Raw genomic sequence first — 19838 nt, 5'->3', positions numbered from 1 at the left:
AATATACATTTGGTGATACATGATTCTTAATTTTAAAGGTTCAATAGATCATGGGGTTGGAACAGAATAATGGTTAATTTTTTCTTCCCTCCAAGTGTTGAGCAATAGCAAACTATAGCTCTAGAAAGGCTTTCAGCTTTCTAGAGGTTACTGTCACTTCTCTTTTTTTTGCTAATTCACCTTTTTGGACCTTTGCATCTCAGGCCTTAAAATAAGTTAATTTCAAGTAATTTAACAGGAAACTGCCTTATATAGTCTGCTACTTTTAGATATTTATTTTTAATGTCTGTCAGATGCGGGATGGTAACTGCATTTGGAACATTTTGCATGCAGATCGTATGTTCTACCCATGAGCAATGACCCCAAGAAGAGGGTTCAAAGCACAGCTGGAAGCAGAACATACAGATTGGTCTTCAGGGACAAACTGCTTTGCCTGCCCCTAATAATTAGGATTCATGATGCACCTAATAAAGGAAAAGATAAGCCCTTCTCCACACTATAATACAGCAAGTATTTATACTACATTGGAGTTCCAGGAATTCAGTAGCGCGGTTTCTATTCCCAAAGTCTTCCCATACTTAAGGTTTAGCCTCTTTTGAATTTGGGAAATATGGGAAAAGTGCCAGATAGATCTTGGGGTTTTCCATAGCACGTTTCTGAGGGCACCTCCACTTCCTTGTATGTGGATCTGATGGAATTGGGCCCTGCCAAGAAGCATCTGCTTTCATCTTGAAGGTGTCATGAGCAAATCTTAGTTTTCTAGGCATATTTCCTTATTTCCTTACCTCATCTAAGGCATCCATGATAGCAAATGACTCTCTGTCAACCTTAGCAACTCTAAGATGTGTGAACTTAAACTCCTAGAATCGCCCAGATAAGTGTACTGGCTGGGGAATTCTGGGAGTTGAAATCCACACATCTTAGAGTTGCTAAATTTGACAAGCATTACTCTAGAACAGGGGTGTCAAACTCAAGGCCTGCGGGTCGGATTCGGCCTGCAGGGTGCTTAGATCTGGCCTGTGGGGCCAACCTGGAAACAGCAAAGGACCGGCATGCAGTGCCTCTGCCAGTGAAAATGGAGCTCGGGAGGGCCATGCACGATCCTCCCAAGTTCCATTTTTGATGGCAGAGAGTTGTAGGAGGCAGCTACAGCTGAAAACAGAGCTCATGAGGGCTACGTGCAGCCCTCCGGAGCTCTGTTTTCACTGGAAGAGGAATGCAGGAGGCCGTTGCAGCCAAAAACGGAGCTTGGGAGCCCGTTTTAACTGGTAGACGGCTCAGGTTACCACTGGCACTCCTGACACAAGTGACTTCGACCTGGCCATGCCCAGCTTGGCCAGCCCCACCCCCCGGTCCTCCGAGGTCAAACATAACCTTGATGTGGCCCTCAATGAAATCGAGTTTGACACCCCTTCTCTAGACTGTCTCAGCCAGACTAACAGAAGAAATAATCAGCAGCTATAAAATGGTTTTGGGGAAAAGTTTGGGTATGTTCTAGGGAATTTGAAAAGAATAGAGAGTCTATTTGTGGTCCACCGATTGCACATCCTCGAGTTACAAACTGCAAATTCCTAATGAACCAGAATTATTCACAATTTCGCACAATACTGCACAGTGTGACTAGCACTCCATTTCTTGCATGGAATGCTGATGACTTTTCAGTGGTTGACCAGAAAGAATACATCTAACGTTTTGCAAAATGCCAAATTTTGTTTGATTAAAAGCTTCATCCCTGCCATTGAATTGCTCTCTTTTCATCTGTATGAAACTGATGGTCTCCCAGAAGCACTAAATAGTTACCATAGGGGCTGCTATTGTTAGAATTTATCATTGGCTTTGAATCGGGGATTGTTGTAAAGCATTCATATGCCTCCTTTAGATGAAAAGCCCTTGCTGATGACATGAGGGCAAGGAAAACATAAAATAAATGTAGGATGTTTTCCAGTATATCAAAGACACAATACAAATATTTTAATTTTTGTGCTGATCAAATTTGCTGCAGAGATTTACTCTGATTCACACTCTTTAAAATTAACTAGGAAGTTTATGTTCCTTCCCATTTAGCTCTAGAATGCAAAATGAAGGTTGGCTGAAGCAGGGGCGATAAGAGAACGGAATGTCCCAGCTGTGCTGACAGTGATTTTATTTTCAGTATTTTCAAACCCTAAATTTGTTTCATGTTTCTCAATAAGAGTGAAGTCAGAAAAAAAGAAAAACCCAGGAAGATATACTATAGGAGCAATACATGGCTGAACAGAGTAGCTGAATTCATCTAAAATGCTTATTCAAGTAATCTAGCAGCTGCATTTGCAGGACAAACTAAGCTTTGCTGGTTCTCTTTTCTTACCAATAGCAATAAGATAGGATGGAAAAATGTTAGCAACCGATTTTCTGCCCAGTTTTTGGGTGGGCATGGTCATGGTGGGTATGGCCTACTCATCCTCCTGCACCATGGAAGGGTGGGGGGTGTTTTTGCCCTTCCCAGCGTCTGTGGGCTTTCATTGTGTTAAAGACACCTCCGGAGCCTTGGGAGGGCAAAAATGGCCTCCCCAGGCTCCAGAGGCCTTCTGAAGGCCAGAAATAGGTTCATTTCCGGACTTCTGGTACTTCCAGGAGGCCCATTTTTTTGCCCTCCCAAGACTCCAGAGGTGTCTTTGAGCCTCTGGGAGGCAAAAACGCCCTCCCCGGGCTCTGGAGGCCCTCTAGAGGCCAGAAATGGATGTATTTTTGGACTTTCAAAACTTCTGGGAGGCCCGTTTTTCACTCTCCCAGAGCCTCTGAGTAGGCCCTGCAATTATCTGGAATCCAAAATGGGCCTGACAGATGGGGTATGTAGGAATCCCTTTCTGTTGGAGTGAGTAGGGTGGACCAATCCCACTGAGGAAAGAGAGCTCCTCAAATACACTTGACTCATACCATAAGGGGCTTTAAAGGTGGATTTTTAGATTAATTTTTGGTATAAACAGCGAAAGAAAGTTGAGTAAATATGCCTACTAAGATCAGGATTATGCAAGCTTTGGTACCCCTCTGAAACTACATGAAAGTCAAGCAAGAGTATTAATGTCTTTGAACTTCAGTATTGAAGAAGATTCCTTAGAATATCATGGACTAGCCAGGAAAATAAATCAGTGGATTATTGAACAAATCAACCCAGAATTCACATTTGAAGCACAAATGACCAGGTTGAAATTAACCTACTTTGGACACAAGAGAAGCTCTTTGGAAAAGTAGGAGGAAAGAGGAAAGAGAAGAAGGATGGTCAGCAGAAAGACAGATGGACTCATTTACAGAGATAATGGGTGCACCATTGGAAGACATGAAAGAACAGGTTAGGCATAGATCAGTGATGGCGAACCTTTTTGGCACCGAGTGCCCAGCTGGTCTTCAGGTTTCCAGTGCAGCCGAAGACCAGATGGCTGGTGCATATGCACATGCTGAAAACCAGAAGAGAGCTGGCAATGTTGTGCATGCCCACAGAGAGGGCTCTGCGTGCCACCTCTGGCACACATGCCATGGGTTTGCTGTCACAAGCATAGATCATCTTGGAGAAAATCTATGTAGTCACTACAAGTCCAAAAAAAACTTAATGTCACATAATCAATCAGTCAATGCATGTTGAATTGAATACTTGAAATTTAGAGGCATATGATGAATTTTGGATTTATTGAGTTGAGAGTGTAGCCAAGAAGATGGTCATATTTGTTTGGAAACTACTACAATAGTTTTAAAATCCTAAATTCAAATTACATGTTTACTTCCAACCTTGTATGATTCTTGTATGGGAAAAGATTAATTTGCTGTTTATAAACTATTTTCCATTACATATTGATTGCATTATACTGTATAGTAGTCTGCACTTTTAATCTTACCTATGCTTTGTTTGATTTTCTTTAGAAAAGAACCAACATAACATAGTTTCCTTCACTCCTAACCTCCGAGGCTGATCCATAAGGATACCATCGTTAATGGTATCAAAAACCTCTGAGAGGCTTAGGATGGCGAAAATAGTTGCACAACTTCAATCCCAAGCCCTCAAAAGGTTCATTGATAAGTACAATTAAAGTCATTTTAGTGCTGTGTCCCAGCTTGAAAAATGGACGAGATACACCTGTCCTAATATGTGCTGTGAAGAATAACAAATTTTTTTAAAAATATTTTCCTCATTTTTCTACTTTTTTCTTTAGTGTTTTTCTTTATATCTGTCCATTATATCTGTTTTTCCTGTCCATTTTCTTAGTACTCATCATGGCTATTAAAACTTTCAACATTTTTTTTAAAAAAGAGATTGATGAGCACTCATTCAATGGAATTTTCAGTGGATCTGTATCGCTGCTGAATTAATTCCAGGCTCTGATAAAAGTTAAGCACATGTTCTAATCAGAACGTGGTCACCTTTTGCTGATTGTTCACCTGACACAGGTAGCATGGTAAAACCTAGGAAGGAGCCAGATAATGTCATCTGCTTTAAAGAGTATGGCTTTGGAAACAAACATTAAGTACCCTAAAAATGTCTCTTGCACAAACCTGATCAGCTGGCCTCCAGGAAATTAGGGAGGTTTCCAGCTGACAATAATTGGAAAAATCTGTCTAATTCCCAATCACCGTTAAATCAAATGATGAGAGGGAAAAGGATTCATCATACATGTTTGGTAGAAATCATGGTGACACATGGTGACATCATCCATGCCAATACCCAAATCATGCAGGTTATGTTAATCATGTTGTGTGTGATGCCATTTGCTCTTCTCCATACAAAACACGCATGCATTCTACTACTTCTTCCTCCAGCCCGCTAGTACCACACAAAAATTGATGTCAGGCCTACAAGCCACCTTTTCCTTTTTGGACTTTAGGCCTGCCACACTTTCTATTATTCTATTATGCATTTTCTATTGTGGGAAAATGGGAGGGGGGATTGTACAGAGTTGGGTAGAAAGCCAAGGTCAACCTTTGTCTCCATACCTGGCCACAACTGGATGGGTGGAAGCTGCCAGTGTGGCAGTGGAAGATTGGACCATGTGATGGACTTGTGGGTGTAGGGGCAGGATCTTGAACTTTCAACTGGGTGGGAAAACCTGGAAGCTTTCAGATTCAGGTTTTCCCAGATGTGCCAACATGGCTCTCTTAATAAATTGGAACTTTGAGGAATCCTTTGCCTTGGACTCTAATTTACTTTTGGATGCTATTTGGAACCCTGACAACTCAAATTATCTGAAATCCATAACAAGACTCCTCACTAACAACTACTTGAAAAGTATGCTGAAAAACAAATAACCGACATCAAGGGAATGTGCATCAAAACATCTACATCAGAGAAATCTTAAATATCAAAGAACAATATCAGAGAGATTTGCATTTTTTTTATTACTATGCATCTCAGTCTAAGATGGTAAAAAAAGACTGGTAGGCCATCAATATTTCTACTTTAAAAAGAAAACACCAGGAGGAAAGACAGAATTGATTTTTACCTATTCATACATCTCAGCTGGAGACAAACATGGCATATCTGTTCCAGGAAATATTTGGCAATCACTTGCATATGTTCCTGGCAACTGTAAGACCTTTTTAAATTCATGAGCAAAGAATAAATGCTTTGGTGAGCAATATAAAATCCAAAACGATGGTTAAGCAGCAATTTCATTTCATCAAAAAAGTGCTTTGATCAAGAACTCAAATAAAGTGATTAACACATTACAAAGCTGTTATTTGACTCTATGGATTGTGGATGTAAAACAGTTTCCATCACGAAGAAAACAGATAACAGAAAGGAAAAAAAATATTTGCCAAATACGGAATCTTTTTCATCATGCGATTAGTTTTTTGGGTCTATTATATATCAATCAAATGGTTGATGAATCTTACACATAGTATCTCTTTTAACTATTCTTTAATTCAACTTTCTTATGACCATTTCACACTGCTGGTCCTCACCCTCAAGTGTCTATGCTGTTTAAAAAAAAACATTCAACATTCAAAACAAGCAATAGTTTATTGTTAAGGATATATACTGAGTGACTTTTCTCTGACTTCTTGCAATTTGTTCATCTACCACACCTGTGCAAATCACTCTGATCCATTTGAACTGGAGAATTGATATCTGAAGAGAGTATGATTCGATTTGAATTTGCAATTTGTGTTATTTAAAAATTCAGTAAAAGGGAAATATTTGCCTACAGCAGGGGTGTCAAATTTTATTTCATTGAGGGCAGCATCAGGGTTGTTTTTGACCTTGGGGGACAGTGGGCATGGCCAGGGTGGCCATGGCCATCTTGAAGTCACTCATGTTGGGGTATCTGTGGTGGCCCAATGGCTCTGCTAGTGAAAATGGGATCCTGAGCTGATCTGCCCCCAATCTCTGTTTTTGCTGGCAGAGGGCAGCAGGAGGCCATCATATCTGAAAACGAGCATGGGAGGGTCGTAAGCGGCCCTCCCAAGCTCCATTTTTGCTGGCAGAGGCACTGGTGGCTGGTTCTTTGCTGTTTCTAGGGTAGCCCTGCAGGCCAGATCTAAGCATCCCATGGACTGGATCTGGCCTCTGGGCCTTGAGTTTGACACTCCTGGTCTACAGGCTATAATAGAGGAACTACAAATTGCCTGTAGCTGCTTATTTCTTTTAATAGCAATAGCAATAGCAGTTAGACTTATATACCGCTTCATAGGGCTTTCAGCCCTCTCTAAGAGATTTACAGAGTCATCATATTGCCCCCAACAACAATCTGGGTCCTCATTTTACCCACCTCGGAAGGATGGAAGGCTGAGTCAACCCTGAGCCGATGAGATTTGAACAGCCAAACTGCAGAACTGCAGTCAGCTGAAGTAGCCTGCAGTGCTGCATTTAACCACTGCGCCACCTCGGCTCTGACTGAATGTAGCAGAGATCATAGACTATTTAGTGGACATAAACCCCATCAAATTTCAGGTTCCAGGCAAATCCTTATTCTAATTTAATCCAATGTTCAGTAGGCTGAAAAGAATTTATGGGTTTGCAGGACTAGCGCTGAAGTGTAGCCTTGCTCGTGGCTCAAAAGAGAACAAAGTTAAGGCTACTTCATTGAAGAAAGTGAAAGAACTGAGAAAATGAATGTAGTCTTGCAACCAGTTCTGGAATGCAAAAATCCAAATTCTAGATGACCACAAAGAAGCTGAATGATCTATTTCAACTTCATTGTTGAAATAGAACACCTGTATCTATATCGTGTGTCCGCCCATGCATGCCTTCCTGGAAAATGCCTAGATAAATCCCTGTAGTTTTATTGGCAAAATTTCAGAAGTGATTTGCATTGACTTCTTCTGAGGCTGAGAGAATGTGACCCCAAGGTCACCCATAGGGTTTTGTGCCTAACACAGGATTAGAACTAGAGGTGGTATTCAGTAGGTTCTGACCAGTTCTGGGGAACCGGTAGTGGAAATTTTGAGTAGTTCGGAGAACCGGTAAATACCACCTCTGACTGGCCCTGTCCCCATCTATTCTCTGCCTCCTCAGTCCCAGCTGATCGGGAGGAAATGGGGATTTTGCAGTAACCTTCCCCTGGAGTGGGGAGGGAATGGAGATTTTACAGTATCCTTCCCCTGCCATGCCCACCAAGCCACACCGACCAAGCCACGCCATGCCCAACAAGCCACACCCACAGAACTGGTAGTAAAAACTTTTGAATCCCACCACTGACTAGAACTCACACTGACCTGGTTTCTAGCCTGTTGTTTTAATCACTACACCAATACTCTAAATACTAAATATATACTGTATTTAATAGATAACGAATCATAAAAGTTAATATCCATGAATTAAAAGCCCTGCTTCACCTCATAGATGAAGTTAGCGGGAGAGGATCCAATTAATCCAGTGGTGCTGAGGAAAATGCACTTTAAACTTCCTTAGGGGCATTTTCAATTTATAATTACTCCACATCCTATATACAGTTGAGTCTAGAAATTTTAAGGACATGAAAGGTGGCAAATTCTTATTGAAGTCAAATCCTACCTCAGTTATGTCTAAGAATGAAATAAATTAAGGCCTCAGGCCAATACAAGGGTGATAAATCAACCCCGCTAAGTGTGGAGGGAATTAAGGATATTTTTGAGTGATGCAAAATTTCCCCAATGGGATGTACAATAACCATTTTCCTGGCAAAACATTGTGCATGCTATTTGTCCATCTAATTTCTATTGTACATGTACCCAATTAGCTATTCCCCAGGGTAAGGAAGGAATGTAAAGCTACTTGTCTTTGCAAACAAAAACAGAAACCAACCCACAAACAACAGCAGTCGAAACAGCAAAATGAATGCACACATTGTCCCCAACTCCAGAGGGATATTGTACAGACCCCCGGTTCTGATCGATGCACTTGTAAGGAACTTTGCAGAATCAGGAGTTCCTGGGGAGAAAACTCTACAGACCAATTTGTTAGCAAAACTGCCAATATAATTCTCTTCCCTCTTTCTCTGTCTTTTTTTTTTTCTGACATGAAAACTCCAATGCAGTAGCTCACATATGGGAAATATAACTCTGGGAAAATTAATCATGAGTTTTACATAAGAAACCGAAGTGGGAAAGGGGCAAGAGGCAGCTCTGAAGAAGTAGATCTGGTTGTCCCAAATCTTGCTGTTACTTACAGTAAAGATAATTAAATGAGAGAGGGGTACAGTTTTTGGACTGAAGGTAGTATGGTGAACAACCATTGGACAGTTCTTTTTTCAAGATGAACCCTTCCATCTTGAGCTCTATCATTATTTATGCTTAGCCTGCCCTTCTTTAGAATATATGTATGTATGTATGTATGTATGTGTGTATATGTATGCATATATGTGTGTGTGTGTGTGTGTGTTGTTTTTTATTTGTGCTGATAAATACCAGGGGTTGTGACTCTAAATATATATATATATATATATATATATATATATATATATATATATATATATATATGTGTGTGTGTGTGTGTGTGTGTGTGTGTGTGTGTGTGTGTGTGTGTGTGTGTGTGTATACATTTATATACATATACATATACATATACATATACATATACATATACATATACATATACATATACATATACATATACATATACATATACATATACATATACATATACATATACATATATATATATATATATATATATATATATATATATATATTCAATTTTTTTTAATTACCGGTTCTGTGGACATAGCTTGGTGGGTATGGTGTGGCTTGGTGGATGTGGCTTGGTGGGCGTGGCAGGGGAAGGATACTGCAAAATCTCCATTCCCAGCCCATTCTGGGGCCAGCCAGAGGTGGCATTTGCCGGTTCTCTGAATTTCCGCTACCGGTTCTCCAGAACTTGTCAGAACCTGCTGGATTTCACCCGTCCCCCATCACGTGTCAACAATATTAACAATAACAACGGTATTAACAATACTTACCCACTACGCTTGGAAAGTGAGAAGGGGGGTCATAGGGCTTCTTTGGCTGGCTAGAGTGTCATTTTCAGGAAGAGTCCTGGAGTCTTTGGCTCTAAATGATTTTTGCTGCCAAAGATCAGAGGACTCCCTTGCTTGCACCACAGGCCCCTGATCAAGCTTTCCTTTGTTATTTGTAGCTCAAGGTTTGAGCTTAATAATTGCAAGTGATCCAAAGTTTCTCCAGATTATCCCCAAAACATTTTTTGGAGGGAAGGGATATGGATGGAGGGTAGAGGAAAAAGAACCAGGAAAGGAAACCGGGATCTAAATCAGTATATCGTGTTTTCTATTATAGGGAGTTTTAAGAGTTGAGCTGGACCCAATTTATTCTAAAGGGAAGCAAACATGAGGATTTCTTTTCTTTTTATCCTCTTCATTTTCTGAAGCAGCATCTTCCCCAACTTCCCTTTCCTCCACTTCTTTTGTTAGCTATAGGGAACATCTTTTTAATCATAAGCTGAAACTTTCATCAACTCGGTTCAGAAGTGGCTTTTATGTTTTCCGATTTACATAACTACGTATGTCCCTCGGTTGATTTCTCTTTTCTCATGTTCTAGCAGGGATGGTTGGAATGCCACTGTAATAGAGATCCGTCCATGTTTCAGCTCATTTAGGATACAGATTCTAGTTGAGCAGTTCTTAAGCAGCAAAAACTGGGGAGCGGGGGGGAGGGATTTTGCACAACTTGGCTTGAGCTGTTAGAGATGATGTAGAGGAAGCGAGGGGGGGGGGGAATCTGAAAAATCCCTGATTATAGAGGAATCTCAGGAAGCAACATTTGTCTCATAATGGCACTCTGGAAATGGTGCTCAGCATATAGATTGATGGATAAATTATATTTTTAATCCATTCTCTCCCACCAACACTTTTTTTGAGCTGCACCAATTTGCATTTTAAAATGGATAATACGACCTTGAGCAATAGCTCTGATTTTGGAAATGGATCTGCATTTTGTTCCCGGACTGACAAAAAAAAACAGTATTTCAGTCAGGATGCTCATTCAAGCAAAAGGCCAGCAACTGAATTGCAGGAAAACTGTATGGACACAAAGAAGCCTATCAGAATTAGGGTGATTTATTTCTCAGAGAATTTACAGTATAAAGAGGCAGGATTTTGTTAGGACTTCCTAGTAGTATCAGTAGGTAATTTCAGACTTTGAATGTCATAGTCCTCTAGAGGTCTCCCTTCAGATAAATATGACTGAATAGGTGGATAAAAATGCCAAAGCCACTCTAAACATCTGGCTGACTGTGTGACAAATCATAATAATAATTCAATTCTGTTTTACATAGCTGGATTGAAAAAAGACTCATTTTTTTTTAATCAGCAAAAACATTGGCAATTTATGAATACTTCAATGAAGGATTGGCAAAGGAATGGCTAACGGGCAAGGCGTTAGAGAAGTTGAAATTAAATGTGGGTTTTTTTTCCAAGGTGACTCATTATAACCTTTATTCTTTATACTACCAATAGTTCTACTGATATCAATTTTGAACAAGACAAACTGTGGTTTGATGAATTGGCAAAAAAAGGAGTAAAATGTTCACATTTGCTTTATATGAATGACTGAAAACCTATTTGGAAAAATGAAGGCGGAATTGGATTCCTTGTTTAAAAAAACACAAAAGAATTCAGTAAAAATACTGGAATGCAATTTAGTATTGACATAATCATAAAGGCAGGCAAAATTGATGAAGATGATGGATTGTAACTTGATAATAAAGATACGATAAGGCCAGTAGCACCAAAAGAAGGCTATAAATATCTGGAGTTTTATAAACTTTTGACTTATTACAGAGGGAAGTACTTCTGTCTGATATATTAAACAACTCTGAATTTTTTTGAAATAAACCTACATTCTGGGAACATCAATAAAGCTATCTGGTTAGTCCCATTATATGATATAGAGCAGGAATAGTTGATTGGATCCAGATGGAACTTAATAACGTGGAACAGAAAACAAGAAAACTAACATCAAATGCTCTTCACCCCAAAAGCAACAAAGATTGGCTATATTTGGCAAGAGCCAAGGGGCAGAAGATTCTTATACGTGCAACAAACTCTGGAGAAAGAAAAAGCATGACTAGAATGGCTATATTCAGAAAAGCAAAGAACCATTATTAAAGGAATTCAATCAAAGAAGGGTTTTAAAAACAACAAAGGTGAAGGGCAGATATAGAAAAGAAGCAATTGAAAACCATTTTGTTAATTGGAAGAACAAGCCATTGCATGGTCAATACTTGAAGATACAGAAGGAAAAGCTGATTAAAAATCCCACGTGGATCTGATTCAGATCAAGCCTGTTAAAGAAAGAAACTGAAAGCATTATTTTAGCAGCTCAAGAACAAACTCTGCCGACTAATTCCATGAATGCAAGAATTCATTATGTAACAATCAATTTGTTATCTTTGGGGTGAAACCGATGAAACAAATGGCCATTTGATCAGTAGCTGCAACAAAATTTCACAAATTGATTATAACCAATGTGATGACCGAGTTACCAAAATTACTCATTGGAAAGTTTGCCAGACATTTGGATTTGAATTTATGATTATGTCAATGCCAAATTGCATTCCAATATTTTTGCTGAATTCTTTTGTGCTTTTTAGCAAGGAATCCAATTCCACCTTTATTTTTCCAAATAGGTTTTAAGTCATCCAGATAAAGTAAATGTGAATTTTTTACTCTTTTTTTGCCAATTCATCAAACCACAGTTTGCCTTGTTCAAAATTGATATCAGTAGAACTATTGGTAGTATAAAGAGTAAAGGTTATAATGAGTCACCTTGGGGAAAAAAACCTCAAATGTAATTTCAATTTCCCCTAACTGCTTGCCCATTAGTCATTGGATTCATTTGGCAACCCTTCACTGAAGTATTCATACATTGCAAAATGTTTTTGCTGATTCCAAAAAAATGATCCTTTTTTCAATCCAGCTATGCAGAACAGAATTGAATTATTTTTATGATTTCCAATGAATTATTTTGGTAACACTGTCATCAAACTGGTTATAATCAAGTTTTTGTATCAAGAGCTAATGTATCAAGAATCAATGGGACCATCAAGTTGAGAAGGATTTGGGAAATGAGTGGCTTAAATTCTTATGGGACGTTGACATCCAAATGGAAAGGGACCTTGCTCATAAGGTAACAACAGTCATTGAAAAGAAGGAAAATCTGATTCATAACTGTATCAGGTGATGCTAGGGTTCAGAAAAAGCAAAACCCAAAGAATTATGAAATATTGGGACTTGCAGATTGCAATTGAACGCTTATGGAAAAAGAAATCAGTTGTTATACCAATCATGATGGTGCCTATAACTATAGAGCTCCCTCAATATTTTCAAATTCTGAATTTACCCTAATTTTACCCTGAACACCCTAATTTTACAAAGAAATGCCCAGCTTGGAATTGGCTGTATCATCAGATGCTACCTTAATAATTGTATGGACCTTGGCTAGGACTTGCATTATTATGTTTTCACCTGTCCTTGACTGTGAATCTAATAGCTTAGCCCAACAAGAATAATAATATTAATATTAATAAGGTGACTAAAATGCCAAATGCAGTCCAATGGTGGGTTTCAGGCGCTACGCCCTGGTACAAGCGTACCGGAGCCTGCCCGGAGCACCGAGTACTGTTCCAGTATGATGCTCCAGAGAGCCCACCCATCCGCGCTCCTTATCTGTCTTTAAACCCTTTGGCGCTTTCGCCCACGTGCATGGCGCGTACAGCGCCTGCACAACTCTCCCCCGAGCAGCTGGAGCATCGCAGAGGCTTACGGAGGTGTCCCTGGTGGGTAAGACACACGCGCCACACACGTGCATGTGGAGGACACCAGGCCTCATTGCAACCATACTGGTTGCAACGGGATCCGGAACCCATCACTGATGTAGTCTCAACCTCTGGTTGGCTGGGCAACCAACCACAGTGTATACAGGCAGTCCTTAATTTACAATTTGTCAGTAAATGACCTCAGAAAGGGTGTTTTATGGATTGTGTATACCTATGGAGATTCTCAGTTAACCCGAAGGTGCTTTTTTCAAAAGACAACTGGATTTTCTTCCTTGAGGACACTTTGCTTCTCATCCAAGAACCTTCTGAAGAACTGTATAGCATTTCTGGCTGTCATTAAAGGTCATGCCCACCATAGTGGTGTGACCATATTTTGAATACATGACAACTGGCTGGCATTTATAACCGGTTGCATGTTCCACAGTCATGCAAGTGCAATTTGCTATGGTTTTTTTTAATTTTCAGCTTCTTACAAGTTTCAAACAAAAAAGAAAAAACATGCAATTGAGAGAATGGATTTGATTAATGATCACCTGATTTGTCCTTTGGCCTACATGACTTACTGAATGGCAGCTGTAAAAGCAGTCAACCACAACTGACAACCACAATGACTTACTACTGCATCCCAATCCCAATTGTGGTCATAAATTGAAGATTACCTGAATAATAATATTAATAATAATATACAACTGGAGCACATCATAGTCATTGACAAATTTGCCATCAGTCAATTGCAGAAGGCAGCTTTACTTGGAACTGTTCCATCCTGCAACGATATCTATAACGCTGCCAAACACCCAGATTTGCCTATCCCAGGTCCTTGGTAAGGACTCGATAGGTAGACAAAAATGCCAAACCTAGTCTGAACATCTGGCTGACTGCAATGAATCATCATCATCATCCAGATATCACAGTTGTTGAGGGCCAGTACAGTTTATTGATATTGCTATACCAGGAGTAGAAGAAAAAGAACTGGAAAAAATCACAAAATATTACAACCTGGCCATCGAAACTACACGATTATGGATGAAAGATGTAATAGTGATACCCATTGTCATTGGGGGAGGGAGTGGGGGGCACTTGGTACCATGTCCAAGACTTTTACAAAATACATCAAGAAATTGCAGCTTCCTGCAATAACACCAGTGGCATTGCAAAAAGCTGCACTATTCAGAACATTGTACATTTTAAGAAGATACTTGGTTGATACCAAGGATGCTAGCAGCAATCCGTATCAACCATCAGTGGCAGTCAACAATATTTGTGATACATTTTTAAATGTTCAGTTGACTGAGTTTTATATTTAATGAATAAAAGATATTATAACAACAACAACAACAACAGTAGCAGCATTTGCTGAATATATGTGTCTGATTAAAATTCTCTAAGAGAGAGAAAATGATGGAGGAGAAAAATGATGTTAAAAAGTAAGAGAAAAAAGAATGCTAAAGATGCTGCAATTACTGGAGATATTCCTGGTGGATGTTTCCAAGTCAGTCCAGGGAGTGACAGTGAGACTATCTGCTGCTCCTATCATTATCTGCCTTATTTTGAATGAGTATTTTGCTCCAACTACCTGTGGGGTGCTGGCATAGAAATGTTACTTAGATGGCTTACTTATCACTCCTGTTTTGGAAGATCCAGTTTTGCTAGGTGAACCAAGGCCTGATAGTACTTAACTGCAAGAAGGTAGGGAGAAGCTCATTTAGATTGCATTTAATGTACATTTACTCAGTTGGTATGTCTCAGATCTATATACCCTTATAGTCTTAAGTTTATACCTTTCTGAATTGCAACTCTGACAATGCATTGAAATATATTCCTATTAGGGAATGGGTGCACAAAAATGCTTTACATTTGGGGAAATCATTTTCCAAAAGGAATAGACAATGAAAAGTGTATGCAAAAAAAAACATATTTATGGGAGAGGAGAGCCCAAACTACATACAGATGTTCTGGGGATATTTTTTTACCAAAACCTGATGTGGAAATAGACCAGAAAAATGAAAGAAACAAAAATACCCAACAACCACCCTGAATGAAATCAAATTTGATAGATTTGCCGAAGACAATTTTGACAGTACATCTCATCGGATAAGCACAAATGTCAACAGATTCACAGTTCTCTAGACCGAACAGATCCTGATAAAATCCCAATTTCAATGTGTCAGTGCTTATCTTTAAAATCCATCATGGGCCCCATCAACTTTGTCTGGCACAGAGGCCTTGATAAAAGACCTATCTTTATATGTCATCAGAGAGCAGGCAGCATTGATTGAAGTTTTCTCTATTTTGGAATTCTTCACGGAAAAAGATTATGTAAATAGAAATACTGGGAATTTATTGAGGTTTTGTTGCTGCTGTGAACATACATTTTTGGTTGCACAACATTAACAATACATTTTACTGTATTTATTACAATGCGGCAGTTGCACACAGTGGCGGCATCTCGTGCAACTTTACAGATTTCATACGAATGACATGTGCATAAAATAGAAAATCGTTTTTCATTAAGAAATATGGTGGAACTATGATTATTGGTAGTGTTTTGATCCCCTTTATGGGACAGCCATCATCTATTCTTACCTGAAATGATGAATTTGGATGTATATTTACACGGGCTTGAAACCAATGTTGTCCTTTGTTCCCACTTGTAGACCAGAATGGATTTTCTGATGAAGTCTGACTTTTTAACCGCAAATAAACATTTAATGTGCCTTTAAAAAAAACAGAGCACACACACACACACATATATATATATAATTAAAGAAAAAACAAAGAAAACATCAAGAATATATTAGGAGGTTGAGACACACTGGCAGATGTGGAACAAAAAAAAAAAGAAATGTAAAATTCAGAAGCCAAAAGAGGTCAGTTTAATGAAGCACTCTGGAGTATGGATTTCAGCATAATGTAAGCCTCTGAAATGTTCTGGCTTTTTGTGCCTTCCTCTGCTGACTGTCTCCGTGGCAAGCTCTGAGTTTGCATGCTGAATGTGCCTCATTTCAACGGGCTTGCAATGTTTTGTTTTTCTGTTCCACCGAAGGAAGTCACTGTAATATGGCCTTAGCAAGATGCTCCATTTCCCTGAGCATTCTCTGCCTCACCTCCAAGTCCTATGCTTTACCCCAGACAATTCTGTTGTTAAATTTAACAGCCGTAATAAATTTAGTTTGACGTAACCTTGTATGAATCACCATCCACCGGGCTACATGCATAGAATATGATCCTGACAAAGGAGGATTACACATTCTAAGAAGAAGTAGAGTGGTGGCTACTACAAATAGCTTTTTGGATGGGGGAAGACAAGGTGATGATTCAAAGTAGGAAAGATATGAGTTCTTTGCACTTTCCTGCATTTCAGTTGTGACATTTAGATAATTTTCTTTGGGAAAAAAAGTTATTTCTCTCTTTTAGAGCAAATATCACAAGCAGGACTGAATTCTGCAAGGCATATGTAGGGCCACAGTCCAACATGAATAGTGTTTGAATATATTGGGGGGGGGGTCAGGAATGTTCAAAGGAGAAACATTTGAAATAAAGATTGTAAAAGCAATATTGAAGTTCTCTGCCCAGCATTAGTTGCAATTATAGGCAGTCCTCACATTAGGGATGACATTAAGGCCACAATTATGGTCATAAATTGTTGCAGGCATAAAGCAGGTTATATGCGACCGGACCCAATTTTATGATAATTTTGTAGCATTTTTTATGTGAATGACATGGTCATTAAGTGAACAGCACAGTTATTAAGGGAATCTATGTAATCACAATAGGTGGAAACCGGAAGTAAATGATGGAAACTGAAAAAAGTACCAACAATCATGGTCATGTGACCACAGGATGCTATAAATAGCTATAAAGACTTGTTGTTGGTTGCCATGAGCCCAAAGTGTAATGATGAGATGATGATGTTGATGATGATGATGAGGAGGAGGAGTATGTGTGTGTGACTGCGTGCACGAACATTCAAAATTGGATCATAAGAATTTTGGGGGGCGTTCCGCTAAGTGACTGGTCCTAAGTTGAGAACTACTGTACTATGCAACTATAAGCTTATGAGCTGTATATGACCAAGAGGAAAAAAAGCATTTTTCTATTACCAATAATGTAAGTAGCAAAAAGTCTTTAAATATATCTATAAATAGTTAAATGGCTCTGTGTGTGTGTGTCTGTGTGTGTGTGTGTGTGTGTGTGTGTGTGTTTTCCAGCATAACTCTGGAACGCCTCGAGCAATTTCAACCAAACTTGGTACAGAGATGACTTATTCTCTGGAAAAAAATACTGTGGGGGTAAGACACCCCTAACACCCCTCGGTGTGTGTGTGTGTATAGCCCTCTCTGCAGGCGTGAGAGCCATCGCTCCAGATCAGCTGCATCGCGCATGTGCATGTCCCTCCCCGCCGGCTAGTTGATTTTCAAGTCTCTGCCTCGCCCGGGGGGGGAGGTGCATGCAGGAGACACACATGCATGTGCACGGGGGAACATGCATACACGGGATCACACACGCATGTGCAGGGTGTGGGACTAGCACAGGGGGGTGCAGCGTGAGGGCCCCCCCGTGGCCCATTTTTGCTCCCAGGAGGCTGCAGGTAGGCATAGGTCCAAAATGGGGGCAGGGGGTTGTGCACGCATGCTCAGGAAAGGCAGGGGGAACACAGTGTGTGTGTATGTCATGTGACACTATAGATATAATTCATTCCTTTTCCTGTCTAATACAGGATTAGGATAAATAAATACACAGGCAACGCCGGGTTATGAGCTAGTATTAAATAATAATTGGCTTATTATATCTATGGGATATAATAAATACATATTATATCTATGGGATATTATTATATCTCAAGACTGTTTGGCCTTGGGCAATATTTTCAACTATAGCCAACTGTTTCCTCTACTTGTTTTGGGGAGTATGATATGAGAGATACCTTCAACTTATTAATGATAATAAGAAATGCAACCAAGGCATTGAAAAAAATTGCACGGAGGGTGGAAAGCCTTAGTTACAAATGTATTTATGATGTGAAAGCTCTCAATGGCATGAGTATATTGGCAGGAAGAATCCAACTCTTTTGTCCTGAGCATTAAAGGATCTCCAAAGGCTACTTTTCAATGGCTTTCTGCCCACTGATTTTATTTTCAAGACAATCCTCTTAACCATTCATGTTCCCTCTCTCAGATTGGTAAAGAAAGGCATTCTCCAACGGACCCTCTCAATTACTGAATAGCTTCCCTCCCACCTTTAAGAGGGCTTGCAGACATTTTCCAGAATGGCACCATAAAATGCCTTTAGGTGAAATGCATTTTCATATCCGAGATTAAAAAGAGATGGGCTTATTTTTAAAGCAATGTACTTTCTAATGCAGCAGGAGGCAAGTGCGAGACAGCCACAGTGTATTTCCCATCACCTTTTCATGTTGTGCTTTTGGCTGTTTATGATCATCATTTAGTTTCCTAGAACGATCATGATGTATGGAGAATTACTCTGTAGTGTTATGGCTTGATGTAGCAACTAGTTTCTGTTATGGTTTTTTATTTCTGTTTGGTTTATTTTTAATTGACCTTTATTCCCTCTAATTGCTTTTAGCAGCAATGTGATACAATTAAATGATATTAAATAACACACACATCCCCCTCTAAAACAGTGCAGTGGGCAGAATGTGAAAAAAATGGAGCCAGCTCAAGGAGAGCAGATTTTCATCATTAATTATATAATTAAAATCTTTTAAATAAAGAACGAGCTGCACATTGTGTTATAAAACCATCCCCCAAATAACCTCCTGCACACCAGGGAATTTTTCTTTTTAGTTTGCCGTGATCAGCTCTGCCCTGATTTCTTTATAGGGTATATATTTATTTATATAAAACATTTATATGGCACCAAGTCCCTTAATGGGTCCTGGCAGCTTACAAGGAACAGTGAAAACCTCTATTAAAAACAACACTAAAATGTATGAGACATAAAACACAAAAAGCTTAAGCGATACTAATAAAGGCCTAGGGAAAGAAAAGTTTCCAGTCTCTTACTACATCATGGGAAGGAGGAGACTTTACCTCAACTCTAGAGTCAATTTATTTCATTTTTTCTATCTTAGCGGAGTACTTCTGTTGTGCTCATTTAGGGAACTCTTTTTTTAAAAATAAAACACGTGAGTTTGGGTCAGTGGTGAAATTAAAAAAAAAATTAACTACTGGTTCTGTGGGCGTGGCTTGGGAGTATGGTGTGGCTTGGTGGGCGTGGCTTGGTGGGCATGGCAGGGGATGGATACTGCAAAATCTCCATTTCCGCCAGAGGTGGAATTTGCCAGTTCTCCGAACTACTCAAAATTTCCGCTACTGGTTCTCCGGAATCTGTCAGAACCTGCTGATTTCACCCCTGATTTGGCAAAATGCAATGACAATAGCAATAGCAGCCTAACTAACAGTTGCTGTTGTTTGTGTTCTTTTGAAACCAGAAAGAATTTCATCCAACAGTTTCAAAGAACACAGAATATGTCCTTCAACCAAATGTATCTATGGGGACATTTGAGGAAAGCTTAAAAACTCATCCTGACCATCTGTGCAATTTTGGGGTGAAATGTTCTATTCTAAAAAAAAAAGCA

At 39.4% G+C, this 19838-nt stretch overlaps 1 protein-coding gene across 1 annotated transcript in view; it reads right to left on the bottom strand.

Moving 5' to 3' along the window:
- MDGA2 (MAM domain containing glycosylphosphatidylinositol anchor 2) overlaps positions 1-19838 on the bottom strand; it is a 448026-nt gene that overhangs the window by 8280 nt on the left and 419908 nt on the right. The window contains exon 15 of the mRNA XM_032214074.1: positions 15824-15954. Within this exon, the coding sequence (XP_032069965.1) occupies positions 15824-15954 (131 nt within the window). The remainder of the gene's footprint in view (positions 1-15823; positions 15955-19838) is intronic.

Source organism: Thamnophis elegans, chromosome 1 (genome assembly GCF_009769535.1).
Source record: "Thamnophis elegans isolate rThaEle1 chromosome 1, rThaEle1.pri, whole genome shotgun sequence".
NCBI lineage: Eukaryota > Metazoa > Chordata > Lepidosauria > Squamata > Colubridae > Thamnophis > Thamnophis elegans.
This window is presented reverse-complemented; position numbering and strand designations above follow the sequence as displayed.